Source organism: Balaenoptera musculus, chromosome 12 (assembly GCF_009873245.2).
Source record: "Balaenoptera musculus isolate JJ_BM4_2016_0621 chromosome 12, mBalMus1.pri.v3, whole genome shotgun sequence".
NCBI classification, from domain to species: domain Eukaryota; kingdom Metazoa; phylum Chordata; class Mammalia; order Artiodactyla; family Balaenopteridae; genus Balaenoptera; species Balaenoptera musculus.
The window spans coordinates 77,503,799-77,519,409 of NC_045796.1; the positions used below are offsets into that span (position 1 = coordinate 77,503,799).

Sequence of the window (15,611 nt, forward strand, 5' to 3'; positions counted from 1 at the left end):
TAGATTGTATCATAGGACTTGTATGCTAACAGCAAGAGATGTACTCTATCAGGATATAAAATGATTGATGTAGTAAAAGAACATATAAGCATAATGTAATTATTCCTTGAATTATTATTACTTTAGAACCTGCAAAGTATTCTTCTACGTATCTCCTCACCAGTCCCCAAAATTTTCCTTTTTGCTTGCAAATGTAGTGTAAGCCAAACATTTATTGTATGTGAATAAAATAATAAGCACTGAGATTCTTTATGATACGTCTGAGATATTTGTATTTCATCAACTTTAGGGCATAATTGTAGGCTCTAAACCTTGGTTAAATAGTACTTTGTACATATATTTAATTTTCTTTGGGACTAAATTTAAGTGAGAAACTAGTGTTTATTCTGTCCAATGTAGATGGCAGTCACAGTCAGAAAAAAAGCCTTGTATTTAAAGATAATCTACAGGTGAATAATGTGCCTGCAGATCAGTCAACATGTATTTATTGAGTGCCTTCTTTGTCTATAATTATTGGTATAGAAAATAAGTACAGTAGTAATTTAGATGGAAAAGAACATTTTGGGCTGGAGTCAGCATCTCAGGCTTTGCGACAGAAGATAAATTTCAGTCATATCTTGAAAGATGGTTGAAATGGGTGAGGTGAAAAAAGAGAGCTCTAGGTTCTAGAAAAGGAATCATTATGCAGGTCTTTGGCAAGATCCCCAGTTTAATTATTTTTTTTTAAATAATGCAACAGATTCTTCCTCTGTCTTCATTTGTTGCAGAGTTTTTAAAATCATCATTCAGCGTGTCATATTTAGAGTGTTCACGAATTGCTGGTTGATGAAAAGTAAAAATCACTGGATCCAGTTTTAACTGCTTTTGTAAGAAAACCTATCTCATAGGGGCCTTTGAAAGAAATAATGTCATATAAAGTGATTCTGGTTTTTAACGAGCACTAGCCAGAGAGTGTAGAAGTCTGAGTTTTAATCCTAGCTTCATGCCTTACTTTGTGGCTTCAGACAGGTCGTTTAACTGAATTTACTTGTTTGTAAAGCGAAGATGATAGTGCCTGACTTACTTCAGGTGAAATAATGGGCTCTTATTGACTACTTTGAAGACTTTTAACTAGGAGCCGTATACCTTAGAAGGCATCTTTATTTTTACCAACATATGAGAAACTGAAATATGTGAATTCATAAAAGAGGATGATTAAGAAAATTAATTTCTGAATTATACTTATTTCCCCCCCTTTTCTTGGTAGCGGATACTTTGTTTTCAAGGAAGCTGAATGGAAAATACAGGCTTGAGCGACTGGTTCCCACTGCAGTGTATCAGCACATGAAGATGCATAAAAGAATTCTTGGACACTTGTCGTCTGTGTACTGTGTAACTTTTGATCGAACTGGCAGACGGATATTTACTGTAAGTAGTTTTTAAAGTATTATCTTAATTCATATATGGAATTGCAGAAACATTGCTTAAAGTTGAACTTCGAAATAAAACCTTTGTTTTTTCTTTTAATGAAAAACTAGAAATTCAGGTAAATTAGCTTACTGTAACAGAAAGTTTTACTTAAAGTTGGACTTCAGATTTGGAACATTCTTGAAAGACATGTTGTAGCACAGTTACAGTTATGGTCCTCGTGGATAAGTGTAATTCCCAGCATTATATGAAATAATGCAGTGTGACCTTTTTAAAAATGTCATACAGTAGTTTTAATTCTAAACCAAGGACATTTCACCCAAAGTGTGTTAAGCAAATTAGGGGAGTCTAAGAAATTTCCCTTAAAGTGGTGATAGAAAAAATTCTGAGCATATGTAACATTTTCTCCTTTTACCTTTTATCCTTAGCACCTCATTCTTCAGTTTATCTCATGTGTTCAGAGTCTCTTAGGTTTGTTTGTTACTGTTTCTTTTAACTTGTTGAATGGAGAAAACAGAGCTTTTCAGCTTTAAGGGAGAAAATTGCTTTTGGAAATATTTCAATTTATTTTTAGGTGCCTTGACTATTATATCCACTAAGGGTAATACTTACTACACTATTATGGTTGTACTTACCATTAAATACTACTTATATTAAATACTCTGCTGAAGATATACACTCATTCACAGGATTCCTAATTTTAAATGGGAAATGGAAGTTAACATGGAAATTCCTATCTCTGTCTTCGAAGAGAGCAGCTGTGAATTTTATACAGTCACAACAATTATAGATTCCTCTTTTAAGTAAATATGCTTGTAAACTGAGATTTATTTATGTCTCCTTTCTCTCCTTTACCCGTTCACCCAGTCCTCTATAAAATAGATAAATGGCAGGGTGTGGGAAAGGATTTCCATACATATCTTTTCCCCTGTTCTAGAATCCACTTCAGGCGTTTGCAGATTATTTCCTACATTAGTATTCTCCCTTTCACCTTCTCTTTTTTTTTTTTTTCACCTTCTCTTTTATCTCTGCTGTTCTCTATGAAGCAGAATAAAACTGAAATTTTAAAAATTTTCGGATGGGTTATTATTTTTAGAGTGGGGAATAGTTATCCCTATATTGTCTAAAGTCCTTGATATACCTGCAACAGTAATTTGCTCTCAGATGGTAATGGAAAATTACTTACAGACTTTTTGAGTTCAATATATTATCATTTAAATTTAGCTCTCAAAACATAAAGTAAATTTGGCATCTCTAATGTTTAAAAGAATTCTTTCAAAAATAATAATAAATTGAAAGAATGAGAAAGATGCATTACATTGTGTTTATACTTCATTTTGGTGAGTATTAAGTTATGCCGTTGCACTGAGATTATAAAAAATATATAACTTCTTACTTAATTTTTGATGTCTGTAAAGTACCTTGTGGGAATTCTTTCTTTGAAAATGAGAGGGATGGTAAGCATTTGATTGTCGTACTTTATGAAGCACTGTGTATGTGTTGATTTGAATTAGACACATAATCTCCTACAACTTTTTGAGGGAAAAATGCAGTGAGACAATACACTGTTGCTGGCTCATGAATTTAGTAGAGTAATAGGCATAGAGTTGGGCGGACACTCTGAACCAGGGGTTAGTAAACTACTGCCCGTGGGTCAAATCCAGCTTGCCACCTTTTTTTTGTAAATAAAATTTTATTCAAACACAGGCACACTCAGTGGTTGCTTTTGTACCACAACAGCAGAGTTGAGTAGTTATGACAGAGACTGTATGGCCTGAAAAGCCTAAGATAATTGTTATCTGGCCCTGTACAGAAAAAAATTGCAGCCCTTGTTCTAGATATGTAATTCCTACTTTTAAGAGCATTGAATGATATGTGAAGAGGGAAGCGATTTTCTGATTGTTTTCCTTTAGTTGAAGATACATAAATAAAGACAGAAAATTATCACTATACTATTTTATATGGTCTTATCAAGAGTCTAAAAATGTTGATGTTTTATGTATGTGATATAATTTGCTAATTGTGCCAAACTTATAGTCTCATTTGTAATTTTTTACTGGTGATTTGCAGTTACAAATTCCAAAATGTTGCCTTGTGACAAGAAATGCAAAGATATGAGATCACTGTTACTTAAAATTTCTTTGTATTTTTGTGATTAGAGTACATATGTGTTCACTATTCATGTTATTTTATTCCACTGGGAACACATTAGCCACTAACAAATGCTTTGAAAACCAGTCTTGAAAACTGATAGGATAAGACTTTAGGATAGTAGATTATGACTGAACAATGAAAGATTCCTGTGAGAGAGTGACACGCTGTTGTTATTTATTGGAATAACAATTCAGTAATGGACAGCTCAATATTTCCTTTTTATGTATTTGGTATCTGAAGACCTTGCACACTTATTATTAAGTTCTAGTGTTAGGTATATTTGAAAGCTTTTTCCAAGGGACTCATTCCCAGGGACTTTTGAGTCCTTTCTGGGTAGGCACAGCTAGAGGCACAGCTAGAGGCACAGCTGGAGGCAGTATAGTCCTGTGGTTAAGAGCATCAGCTTTGGCATTAGGGGGCTCTTAGTTCAACGCACAGCTTTACCACTTCCTAGCAGTGCAGCTTACAAAGATTACCTCACCCTTTTAATCTACAGTGTTCTCAGCTGTTAAAAAAAGAAGGCGGGAAATAGATAATAGTAGTACCAATCCCACAGGATTTTTGTGGGATTGCATGAAATGATGCATGCAGTTAGTATAGAACAAGATATACAGGAAGCAGTTATTAAGTTTCACTTGCTGCTTTTAATTTTATAGATGAATTTAAATAAATTGTTTCCATTTTATTTTCTTACCTAACTAAAATCTTATTTATAAATGCTATACAAGATTGAAATCATTGTGATTGGTAAGTGAAATTCTGTTAGGAAAATTTTCCAGTATTTTGTACTAGAATATTTTAGTAATGGACATTTCCCAGTAGAATAATGAGAAGAACCCAGGGAGGAAGGTAGCATAATTACCAAGTCAGACTGCTCCCTAATTCTCTCTCTTTCTTAGTTTTCTAAATTTTTTTTACTTTATTTCAGAATCATTGCATCAAATAATATTTACCAAAGAAAAGCAGAGTTAATGAATTCTCTCAGTAGTAAGCCATTCACTCATAAAAGTATGTTGAGGACCATATAAAAAGATTTCCCCTCTTTTTTCAGAAACATAAAATGTACCTCTTCAAATTAAGGCAAAAGAGCATAAGCTGTTTATATAAATTCAGTAATTTATAATAAAGACTATGAGTTTATGCACTCCTTTAATGAACTTCAGTCTTTTAGGAGGCGGACACTGTTCTAAAAGCTTAGGATATAGAAATGACAGACATAGTATCTGTCCCTGGAGAGTTCGCAGAGAGTCAACACACAATATTGATACAATGTGATAAGCCTGCTAGAGGCAGCACAAGATGCTGAGGTGTACCATAGGAGAGAGGTACCTAGTTCAGTGTGTGGTAGGAGATGGTAAGAGAAACTTCCTAGAGGAGTGACACCTCAGCTGAGCTAGGTATTCCAGAGTTAGGGAAAGGCATTTACAGTCATTGGGAGAACGTAACATGCAATCGTGTGTTACTGGACATGGCAAAGAATAAATATGGACCACTGCTAAGCAAGAGCTAGAGATGTTGTTGCAGGACAAAATCATTAAGATTTCTTTTGTGACATGAAGGGATGTCTTTCCTGAGGGCATGGAGCAAAAGTGATGGATTTAGACAGAAGAGTGAGCAGAATTGATCTTTTTAATGATCTCTTTGGCATTATTGTAGAGGATGGATGTGAAACTAAGTCTTTATACGGAGGTATTGGTGAAAAGGTTCTAGCAGTGATCCGTGAAAGATTCACAGTGGAAGTAGGAATGGAATTAACAGATTAAAAATAGAATCTCTAGGATTTAAAAGGTTCATTTGAATGTAGGGAGGAATTGAGAGGGAATAGTATGGAATGACATGTTTTTTAACTTGTGTGACTGGTTAGAAAGTCGTGTCACTTACTGTGGTAAGGATTTAAGTGGAGAAGTTTGTGAAGGTTGGGACATGTTGAATTTGAGATACTTATATAGATTGCCAAATAGAAATGCTCAACAGGTTGTGGGAGCTCAGGAGAGAGATCTAGGCTAGAGGATTGAACTGGGGAATCGTTGAATATGAAAATTGATTTTTTTACCTCATATGTGTAATGTACAAAGGCTGAAACTTCAACTTTAAAGCAAACTAAAGAAGAGGAGAGGAGTCAATAATTAAGACTGAGAAAGAGCTGCCTAAGAGGCTGGGAGAAAAATAGAAAAAGAAGTGGTGTCTTAAAAGCCAAAGGATTAGTATTTCACGAAAGGTAGAAAAACCTAAAGTAAAATTAGAACTGAAAGGCATCTTTTGGATTTGGCAAGGCTACTAATGAACTTAAGAAAAAATGTTTTATTTTAGTTTTATGGGTAGAAGTGAGATTGCAATGCACAAAGGAAGGATTGGGAATTGAAGAATTAGAGACGGTATAGATTAATCTTTCAAAACTTGACAATTAAAAAAATAGGCTGTTTTCCAAATGTGGTGTATTACCACTGAACATACTTTTATTGTATTGTATTGTCCTCTGTGTTGCAGTGAATTTGTTTCGACGTCTGTCTCTATTAAGTTGTGAGCTTCCTAACAACAAAGCCTTTTTCTTAAAACTTTTTAGGTCTGTAGTGCTTTACAGAGTATCTGGTGCATACAGTAGGCAAACAACAAAAAGATGAATGAATGAACCAGTCAGTTAGAGATACAGAAGTGAATAATGTCCTTTCTTGTAAGAAACTTCTGTTAGGGAAGATATATACAAAAATGTCTGTAAGACAAATTCCCTTCTTCTACTGTGCTTCATTTACACTGGTCTTTTTCTGTGTTTCAAACTCGCAAAGCCCATTTATGGCTTAGAGCCTTTGTACTAGCTATTCCCTTTGCCTGGAATTGTCTTCTCCAAAATATTCCTCTGGCTGATTCCTTTTTTGGCAGCTCTGTTCAAACACTGCTTTCTTAGAGACTTTTCCCTGACTACCTTCCTTCCTCATACTCCATCATTGTCTATCACATTACCTTACTATATTTTTCTTATAATATCTGTCACTGTCTGAAACTCTTACTTTTTAAAATTAGCTTTTATTGTATTTTCTTACTAATAAGCTCCATGAGGACGGATAGGACCTTGACTGAGTTATGACCACTGATTAAAGTAGGCATCCGTGAGTTATACTGATGTAAATAAGTAAATAAATAATTAAGTGAGAAAGAAGGGAAAACTCCTATTTACAGTGGAATGCCAACTTATAATTGTAGAAAGAATGGTGGTTTGGCAGCTATCACAGTGGTGGTTGATTCATTTGTGTGTCGTTGCCGGAGGCTAAGACTGGTAGATGCTGGTTTGAAGATCTTAGCATAATCTTGTATGTGTTCCCCCAAGATACCAAGTTAATTAATTAAAAGGGGAAAAAGTGCAACTTTCCAGGGGAGAAACATGGGAAACATTAACAAGACAAAGTTATTAACTTTACTAGTGGTGGGATGGGTTGACATTGTGTATCCTCTGAAGTGGTACACTGAGGAAAACACAACATCTTGTCTGTGGGATTCCTACCAAGACAGTATGATCTGCGTCTGGTCATTAATGAACATTAGACAGACTGAGGTTCAGGGTCCTCCTATAGATGTAAGGTCTGTATTCTTTATAAACTTCTGAGGACATGAAACACAGAGAAAGCCTCAGGAAATACTCCAGATTGAAGAGACTGAAATGACAATACAACTAAAATTTAACATGTTGCTGTATGGGGTCCTAGGCCAAAAAGGAAAACGGAACGTTATCAGGATAGTTGACAAAATTTGAATGGGGCCTGTGGGTTGGATGGCAGTTTTATCAATATTGATTTCCCAACTTAGGTAGACGTGTGTCTTTGTTTTAGAGGAATGCACACTGGGATATTTAGAAGTGACGGGGCGTCAAGTCTGCAGCCTACTATTAAATGGTGCAGAAAAACACTAATGGGCGGGTGTGTGTGTGTGTGTTATATGGAGAGAAAGGAAAGAAAGGTGGTGATGGAGCTGATGCAGTGAATTGTTAATAGTTGATGAATCTGAGTGATGGAAGACATTGGTACTGCTCTTGAAACTTCTGTAAATTTGAAATGCAAAATTACTTTTTAAAAGTACATGGGGGGTAGCGTAGGGATGATACTGTATATTCAGTAAATTTGGTAGTAATGGAAAGGAGAGCTAGACTACAGTGATTTATAGGAAGGTAAAGTTGTGAAAAACTGGGTCAAGGGTAAGGAACTAGGAGCGCAGATATGAGAGGAGATAATTGATGTACAGTGGTCTTTATGGAGGATAGATAAATGAATAAATAGATAAAGAGCAGTTTATTTGGACTATTTAGAAAGATAGATAATTAGGTTTACAATGAACAGATTCTGCTTTTCAAGGTGAAATATTTTATCTGATAAGAGTCTTGGTTAGGGGGTGGGATTGGGTTCTAGAGGTGAGTGATCAAACCTGGTAATAAGGAAAGAGTGATGAATGGGGGGAAAAGGATTGCTGATTAGCCTTAGCCTTCCAAATAAACAGGAGTTATGAATTTGCAGTGTTGCAGATTTAGTGTCCTTGTCTTCTTTTCCATAATGGTACTTGGCATCTGGGAGCAGGATAAGAGCAAGTGATGATTACATTGATACAAGTTCAGTCATTGGTGGTTTAGGTGGACAAGGGAGTGAGAAAATTGGGCGTGTGTTGAAATGATTGACACTGAAGTTTAGGGTAATTTGTAAGGGAAATGAAATAGGGGTCTGATAGATTGGTAAGAAAGAAAATCAATAGCCTCTTCTTGAAAAAAACATTGAACTAAATTTAAATTACAAGCAATTTTTAGCTGCCTGAATAGGCTACTTTTTAGCCTGAAAAGAAAATGACATTATAGTATGCATAACCATATACATGGTGTTTTTAACATTTAATTCTGTTTGCTCTAATGACATCAAGAGGTGAAATCTGACTCATAAGCTGGGCAGCAGTAGCGAGAGAAATGAGAATTCTCTTTGTTGATTCTGCCAAGGACTGCTAAATTCTCCAAGACACTATAAGATTAAAAATCACCTAGTTTATCTTTGTGTCAAAGTAGTAATCTTTGGTTGGTCTCTTCAATTGATGCTTCTCTTTTAGCAGGGAAAGGTTTACAGATCTACTTTTTAATTATAAGGTCGTCTGAGCAGAATCAACCTGCTGTACTGTTTCCAAACGTGTGCGGTTTTCTGCTCACAGAAGTCCACAGTTCTTTGTCACTTACTGTTCCATCCTGTAGAGTAGTTTTCTTCATCATTGAATGGTTCACATAGTTGTTACCTCTAATCTTCTAGCTTTAGTTTAAATAAATAAATACATATATACATAAATAGTTCAGTTAAGCTCTTTAAAACTTGTCTTCCAGAAACTTTAAATTTGACCTTAGGTCCTGCTTTAGTTTTTACATAGAATTTAAGTGATTGAAGAAGGCCCTGTGTCTGAAGTTGTTTCATAAAATTTTCATATCAATAAGTAGGACGTTTTTTGTAGATTTTAAGGAACATTTTAATACCCAAGTGCATGACAAAGTAGAAAGCCATGTCACAGAGACCTGTCGAAAACTTCCTTTACCAGAATACCAAAAGCAAATGTGTGCAATACATTTATTGCCTGGGCTTAACTATAGAGAATGTCAGCGTTTATTTTTATTTATCTGAAATTTGCCTCTCACACTTTTTATTTTGAAGAAACTTTGCGTTTCCAAAAGGAATTCACAAAATAGGAACCTCTTTTAGATAGACATAAAATGAGAATTACCTGCAGTGTAAGAGATCTAGTTGTACGCTGGAAGGAAATGTCATTAGTGCCACCGGTCTACTTAAAAGTATTAAAGAAATAATGATTCCAGAGTAAATGTCTGATTCAGTTTCCTTCCTCTTGTCCTAAGCTACAGAGTATGTTGATAGTTTTAAAGGCACTTGCCTTAATCATTTTGTGTGTGTGGCTTTAGGTGTGGCTGTGGAATAAGAAAATTCATAGGGTACTTTAAATTCATAAGTTTAGGCAAATCTAAATTTTGTTTAAGTTCCACCCTTTATCAAGCCTTTTCACAAATAATACCTACACTGTTGTTTATTCAGGATAGAGATAAGGTGCTCTTTCAGCTTTCTTGGCTTTATCTTTGCATTGATGAGATGTCTTGACATTTAAGAGAAAGCAATGTAAATTTGGTATATCTCATTTGTTTGGGGATTTATGTAAGCTAAAGCTACTTGTTCTTTTTGTTATCTTTATACTAGGTTTGATGTAAACAGACAAATGATAACATATTAATGAGTACTCTTTCGTGGTAATTATGACAATTTTACATTATTGAAAAGTGAAACTAATGATCCACTACTGTCTTATATTTGCTTGGCATTAACCACTACTTAATATTATAATTTGATTAAAAAATGAATTCCATAAAAGCATCTTCAATTTTCACCAGTTCGTGTATTTCTTAAAACTTATCGTGGTTAAAATATTAGAGTGACTATGCCTTGTCTGCTTAAAATTCTTCAGTAGCTTCCTCACCAGGTTAAATTGAAACTCCCTAACAGGCATTTAAAACCCCTACCTTCTATTAACCTTCCTCAGATAAAACCTTTCCAGCTTAATTTTTGTTTCTAGTTTCCCAGTTATACTTCGTACTCCCAACTTTTCTCACCTTACCAAATCCCCAGTCCTAGCAGCAACATCTAGATGTTACTGAAAATAAATGAATACTTCATTTTCCCCTAGGCATTAGAACCTTGCTTAAAAAACTTGTCAATTGAGATTTTTTTCTAAAATCATGCTATCTAATTTTAGCAGGAAGTTCACTGTTGCTTTCAGGTTTTTTCCCTTTTTCTTATTGCTCTTAAAATTCCACCACATTTTCAAACTTTGCTCACCTTTTTTTGGTTCCTTCTTTGTTTCCCCCTTCTCCACTTGAAGGAAATGATCTTCAGATATTTGTCTTACTTGCTAAGGTTAGAATCATCTAATTTCTCTGCTGCTTGCTTTAAAATTGCCATCTCCACCATACCTCTTCCCCCTTCATGCAGCCTAGGAGCCTATGTGTCCCTCCTACCAAGGCTGACCCCTGTGCCTGTGTTGTCCATCTCTTTCTTTTCACCATTTAAATAACATTACTTTTGCTTTAATGTCCAATACTCTCTTTAAAGTTTTGATTGAAAACTAAAAATGTTCTACTCTTTGGTTTATTATTGACTTTACTAACATTTGAGGTAGGCTCTGGAAATAAAGATCATTTGTTCAAATTCTCTGCATTTTGGTCTTTTTAAAAAGAGTAGTTCTATCAAAGTTTAGTTCATCCTTCCACGTTCAACTTAAACACATTTATGGTGCTTTAAAAAATGTTTTCCGGGCTTCCCTGGTGGCGCAGCGGTTGAGAATCTGCCTGCCAATGCAGGGAACGCGGGTTCGAGCCCTGGTCTGGGAAGATCCCACATGCCACGGAGCGACTAGGCCCGTGTGCCACAGTTACTGAGCCTGCGCGTCTGGAGCCTGTGCTCCGCAACAAGAGAGGCCGCGACAGTGAGAGGCCCGCGCACCGCGATGAAGAGTGGCCCCCGCTTGCCACAACTAGAGAAAGCCCTCGCACAGAAACGAAGACCCAACACAGCCATAAATAAATAAATAAAAATTTAAAAAAAAAAAAAGTTTTCCCAGTAAATTTGATTCTTCTTCTTGTCTGCAGTCCTTTTCAAACAATTATTTATGTATACTTGTATCTCTGATAGTCATTTTAAAAGAACTTAGTTGAATTTGTCAAATCATATTTAGTTTCACATTTCCATAAAAATAGATGAATGATCACAAGTAATGAATGATGAAATAGAAATTGCCTGAGGATGCTTTAGGGTTTTTGTTTGAAATTCTGCCAGGAGTTTCTGTGAGCAGGGATAAGGGTTGGGGACAGTATACTACTTTGTATCATAGAAGAGGATAGTGAAGAGAGTGAAAGTACGATGAAAAATTTCTCTCCTGCAATTTAATGGAAGAAAAGAAAGGTTAGTTGGGATACTACACACTATAGGGGGAATTGTGTACAGTGGTTTTTTTTAATACAAAAAAAAGTTTTGGTTTTTGGTTTTGCGGGGGTTTTTTAGTACTTGTCTAAATAAAGCAGAATTATAAAGTAATATTAAATTAGTGAACTTAATAAACTCAGTAGGAATATAGTGGGACTTTTTGTTCAATTTTAATTAGTGAAAAGTCACTGGAAGCTGAGTTTAGATAACAGGTTACCCCTGTCCTTTTCATTAAAAGCTGGCATTTTGGTCAAAAAGATGTATGGGTTTTGTTTTTTGTTTTTTGTTTTCTGTTAACATGGAAAACATGTGATACACCTTCTATAGTAGGATATACAGCAGACTCTTAATTCAGATACATAAGAAATAATGAGATGACATGATTTTACTCTTTTCACATGTTCTGCCTGTATTAGCATAATTAAAATTTTATTTTTGTTGTGAATGTAGGTCAGAGGCAAATACTGCCTTAGTTTTTAGAAGGTAGGCAAATGAAGTGAATAAATTGACTTAATTTGTGGAATTTAGAGAAATTGAGAATTGAATAAATGTTTTAAAGCCTTTTTTGGTTGTCCAACAGGTACCTAGTGCACTTCTTTGTGCCAGCTGGTATTGTAGACCAGCTTTCTGGAAATCACAGTCTACACACAGGCTCCTTCTTCATTTCCCACAGTTGGCAGGGATGTAGTCCTCATCCTTTTTGTTTCCCCAAATACCTATTGTAGCCATCTCTTCTAATCCTTCTCTTCTCTAATAACAATATTACCATTCTCTCCTGCCTGTACTAAGTTAACAACTTTCAACGGGCCTCCTACTTTCTTGCCTAATTCATACTGATGCCAAGATGATCTTTGGAAAACAAATCTGATCCTGATATTCACCTGCTTGATCACCTTAAGTGATCCCCATTACATACCATATTCCTTAGTATCCCATGAAAGGTCCTTCACAGTTTTTCCCTGACTTCATCCTCTTGCCTTCACCTCACACTTTAAGTTAGCTTACAGACAACTTGCAGTTCCCTGAACTTCTCACATTTTCATGCCTTTGGTCATACTTTTCTTTCTAGTTGCCATCTGGAATATTTGTTCTTTTTAAAATAATAAGAATATTATTAGAATAAGAATACTACCAGCAACAAAAGCAGTAATAGTAGATAGTCCATATATATATATATATAAATATGTATATATATAGCTTTTACTCTGTGCCAGGCGCTCCGCCTTCATTTACTCATTTATTTTTTGCGACAACCGTATGAGGTAGGTGTAGATTAGAAGAATGAGGCAAAGAAGGTGCATGCAACTCTTCCGAGGTCAAACGTGTAGAAAGAGGTTGCACCAGGTCCCATTCTCTCGCTTAATGGAATTCTAGATACGGTTGGATTTACTTCTGCCTTTTTACTAATAGTTTCTATTTGTCCCATCTCTTTTTTGTTCTTCTGCTTCTCTTTTACTGACTTGTGTTAGAGAGACATTTTTGATGTAATTTTAAATTCTTTTATTGATCTTTTAACCATTTTTTTCTTGACCTCTAGAGTCTGTGCTCTTAAGCTGCTACATTGTATTGACTGTCCAAGCATCACTGCTTCTGGATTCATTTCCAGATTCTACCTCTCCACATTTGAGGAAAAACAGACTGCTCTCCTTTTAGATCGCTACTGATTAACAGTATAGGACTTAGGACATGTTATTGCATTTATATTCTTCTGCCTTGCTTCATAAGGACAGGAATACTATGTCTTTATTCATCACCCTTGAATCTCCACATATTTAATCGCAAGGCAAATGGATAAATGAATGCATGAATCACTGAATTTTAAAAGGGAACCTTGGAGATCATCCAGTTTAACTTCCTTATTTTATAGATGAAGAGCCTGAGATTAAGTGAACGTGATGGGAATACCAGATTTTAATGTGAATAATTCACCAAAGTTAAGTTTTATTACTAGTCTTCAGTGGTTGGTGACCCATTTAATTTGCTTCAAAGGTCAGTCAGAACTGGTTTTGTAGTTAATTGAGAGTGCTCTAGGTAGTGTTGGCAGAGTCTGATTTAAGATACAGCATTTAACATATTCTGTTAATACTGTGTTTGTGATCATTTATATGTCATGTCTGTCATCAGTATGAAGTGGATACTTATCTGCGTCACTTGCTTTTGTAGATCCTCTAAGTACTTTCTAATATCAGATAAAATTGTGTGTGTGTGTATTTTTTAACAAATTAGATTGGAAGATTGTAAAGAATTCTAACCTACAACCTTTGCAATCTTTTGATAAATTTTGAATCTGGGGAGTGGATATATGAGATTATTGGTAATATTTTCTACTTTTTGTATGTTTAAAACTTTTTAATATAAAAACTAGGGGAAAATAGGGAGAGGTTGGTAAAAGAGTGAACTTTGAGCTGTAGGATGAATAAGGAAAATTAGAAAAGAAAAAAAAGGTCTAGAAGGTCTTACTGCTGCTTTGGCTAAGTGAAGTTGAAATGTTTATTTGTAAATATAGGAATTCATAGGAAACTCTGTATTCTTTACATTTTCTTCCTGAGCTTATGCTGCTGCAGCAAACAAGTAATATATATTTTTTTATTGACTTCATACAGATAAAATTAATTTTTTTCTTATAACTGATGGGTGATTTTATATGTAATGTATTTAGCTGAAGATCAATGATGGGAAACTCACATGTATTATAGATTTTGGCTTCTTAGGAGAAAAAGCCTCAAATAAGCTTCCTTTCATTTTTATATTAACATAGATAGGATTAGTCACTATTGTGTATTACATTTGTTTTGCAGTTATAATTTTGTTATTTTAGATGTTCAGATTCTTTTACAAGGTTCCATATAGAGGCTACCATATAGGTAGTGGGTAGGGGACCACAGGTAAATGTTAGCTATTGCTAACATCCTACTTTTCCTGTTAGATGATGGGCACACAAGTATTCTTTATAAGTGAATAATTTAATAAAATAAAGAGCCTTATGTAGAGGAAAATTCATAACACAAGTATTTAACACTTTTTAGTACTTAAAATTATAATTGTTGGGAAGTGGATGTAACAGATGATTTTTTTTAATCTGTGTTAAGATTTCCAATTAAAATTTACAGAGTTAAATTCTATTAATATCCATTTTTATTTTAAGGGTTCTGATGACTGTCTTGTGAAAATCTGGGCAACAGATGATGGGAGATTATTAGCTACTCTAAGAGGCCATGCTGCTGAAATATCAGACATGGCTGTAAACTACGAGAATACCATGATAGCAGCTGGAAGTTGTGATAAAATGATCCGAGTCTGGTGTCTGCGAACATGTGCGCCTTTGGCTGTTCTTCAGGGCCACAGTGCATCTATAACGTCACTACAGGTAGTCGTTTTAATCTCTGCAAAATCCTCGTTGGTTATAATTTAAAGTAAATTTTAAGAAGTCACTTTTATAATCTATTGTATAAAGCCAACTAAAATGAAAAAAAGGAGTATTTTTCTTTTGTTTATAAATACATGGACTTTAAATAACATGGTAGCCGTGACCTTCGTCAATTCTGAGTATTCTCTAACTGTTAGTGTTAGTTGCTGTTTGTATGGTAAAGATGGGTTTATTATTTGGACTGTGTTACTCTTCTTGTAAAAATTTTTTTTTCTTTGTTTTTCAGTTCTCACCATTGTGCAGTGGCTCAAAGAGATATCTATCTTCTACTGGGGCAGATGGCACTATTTGTTTTTGGCTGTGGGATGCTGGAACCCTTAAAATAAAGTCAGTTGCTCTTCTATTTCATAGAATAAATGTGTATAATTTAATGGTTGAAATCACAAAAGTATGAAGTCGTCAACAATAGGAATAATTTTACTTTTTTTTCTCCTTGAGTAAATAACAAATTCATTTTGTCTCTTCACTGACCTCTTTCATTTTTATGCTTTTCTTTTTGTTTTCATGCTTTAAAGAAAGATTTTTGTTAACATGTTTATTTCTTTTTTCTCTTATCTTTTTTCCTAGCCCTAGCTCTTTCAGAATATACCTGTCTTATTACCACTTCTTTTTTGTATGCTGCAGTTACATAT

At 34.8% G+C, this 15,611-nt stretch overlaps 1 protein-coding gene across 4 annotated transcripts in view; it reads left to right on the plus strand.

Moving 5' to 3' along the window:
- LOC118904894 (pleckstrin homology domain interacting protein) overlaps positions 1–15,611 on the plus strand; it is a 125,419-nt gene that overhangs the window by 32,431 nt on the left and 77,377 nt on the right. For all 4 annotated transcript variants that reach the window (XM_036870994.1, XM_036870995.1, XM_036870997.1 and 1 more), the window contains exons 7-9: positions 1,247–1,407; positions 14,698–14,919; positions 15,206–15,306. In XM_036870994.1, coding sequence (XP_036726889.1) covers positions 1,247–1,407; positions 14,698–14,919; positions 15,206–15,306 — 484 coding nt within the window. The remainder of the gene's footprint in view (positions 1–1,246; positions 1,408–14,697; positions 14,920–15,205; positions 15,307–15,611) is intronic.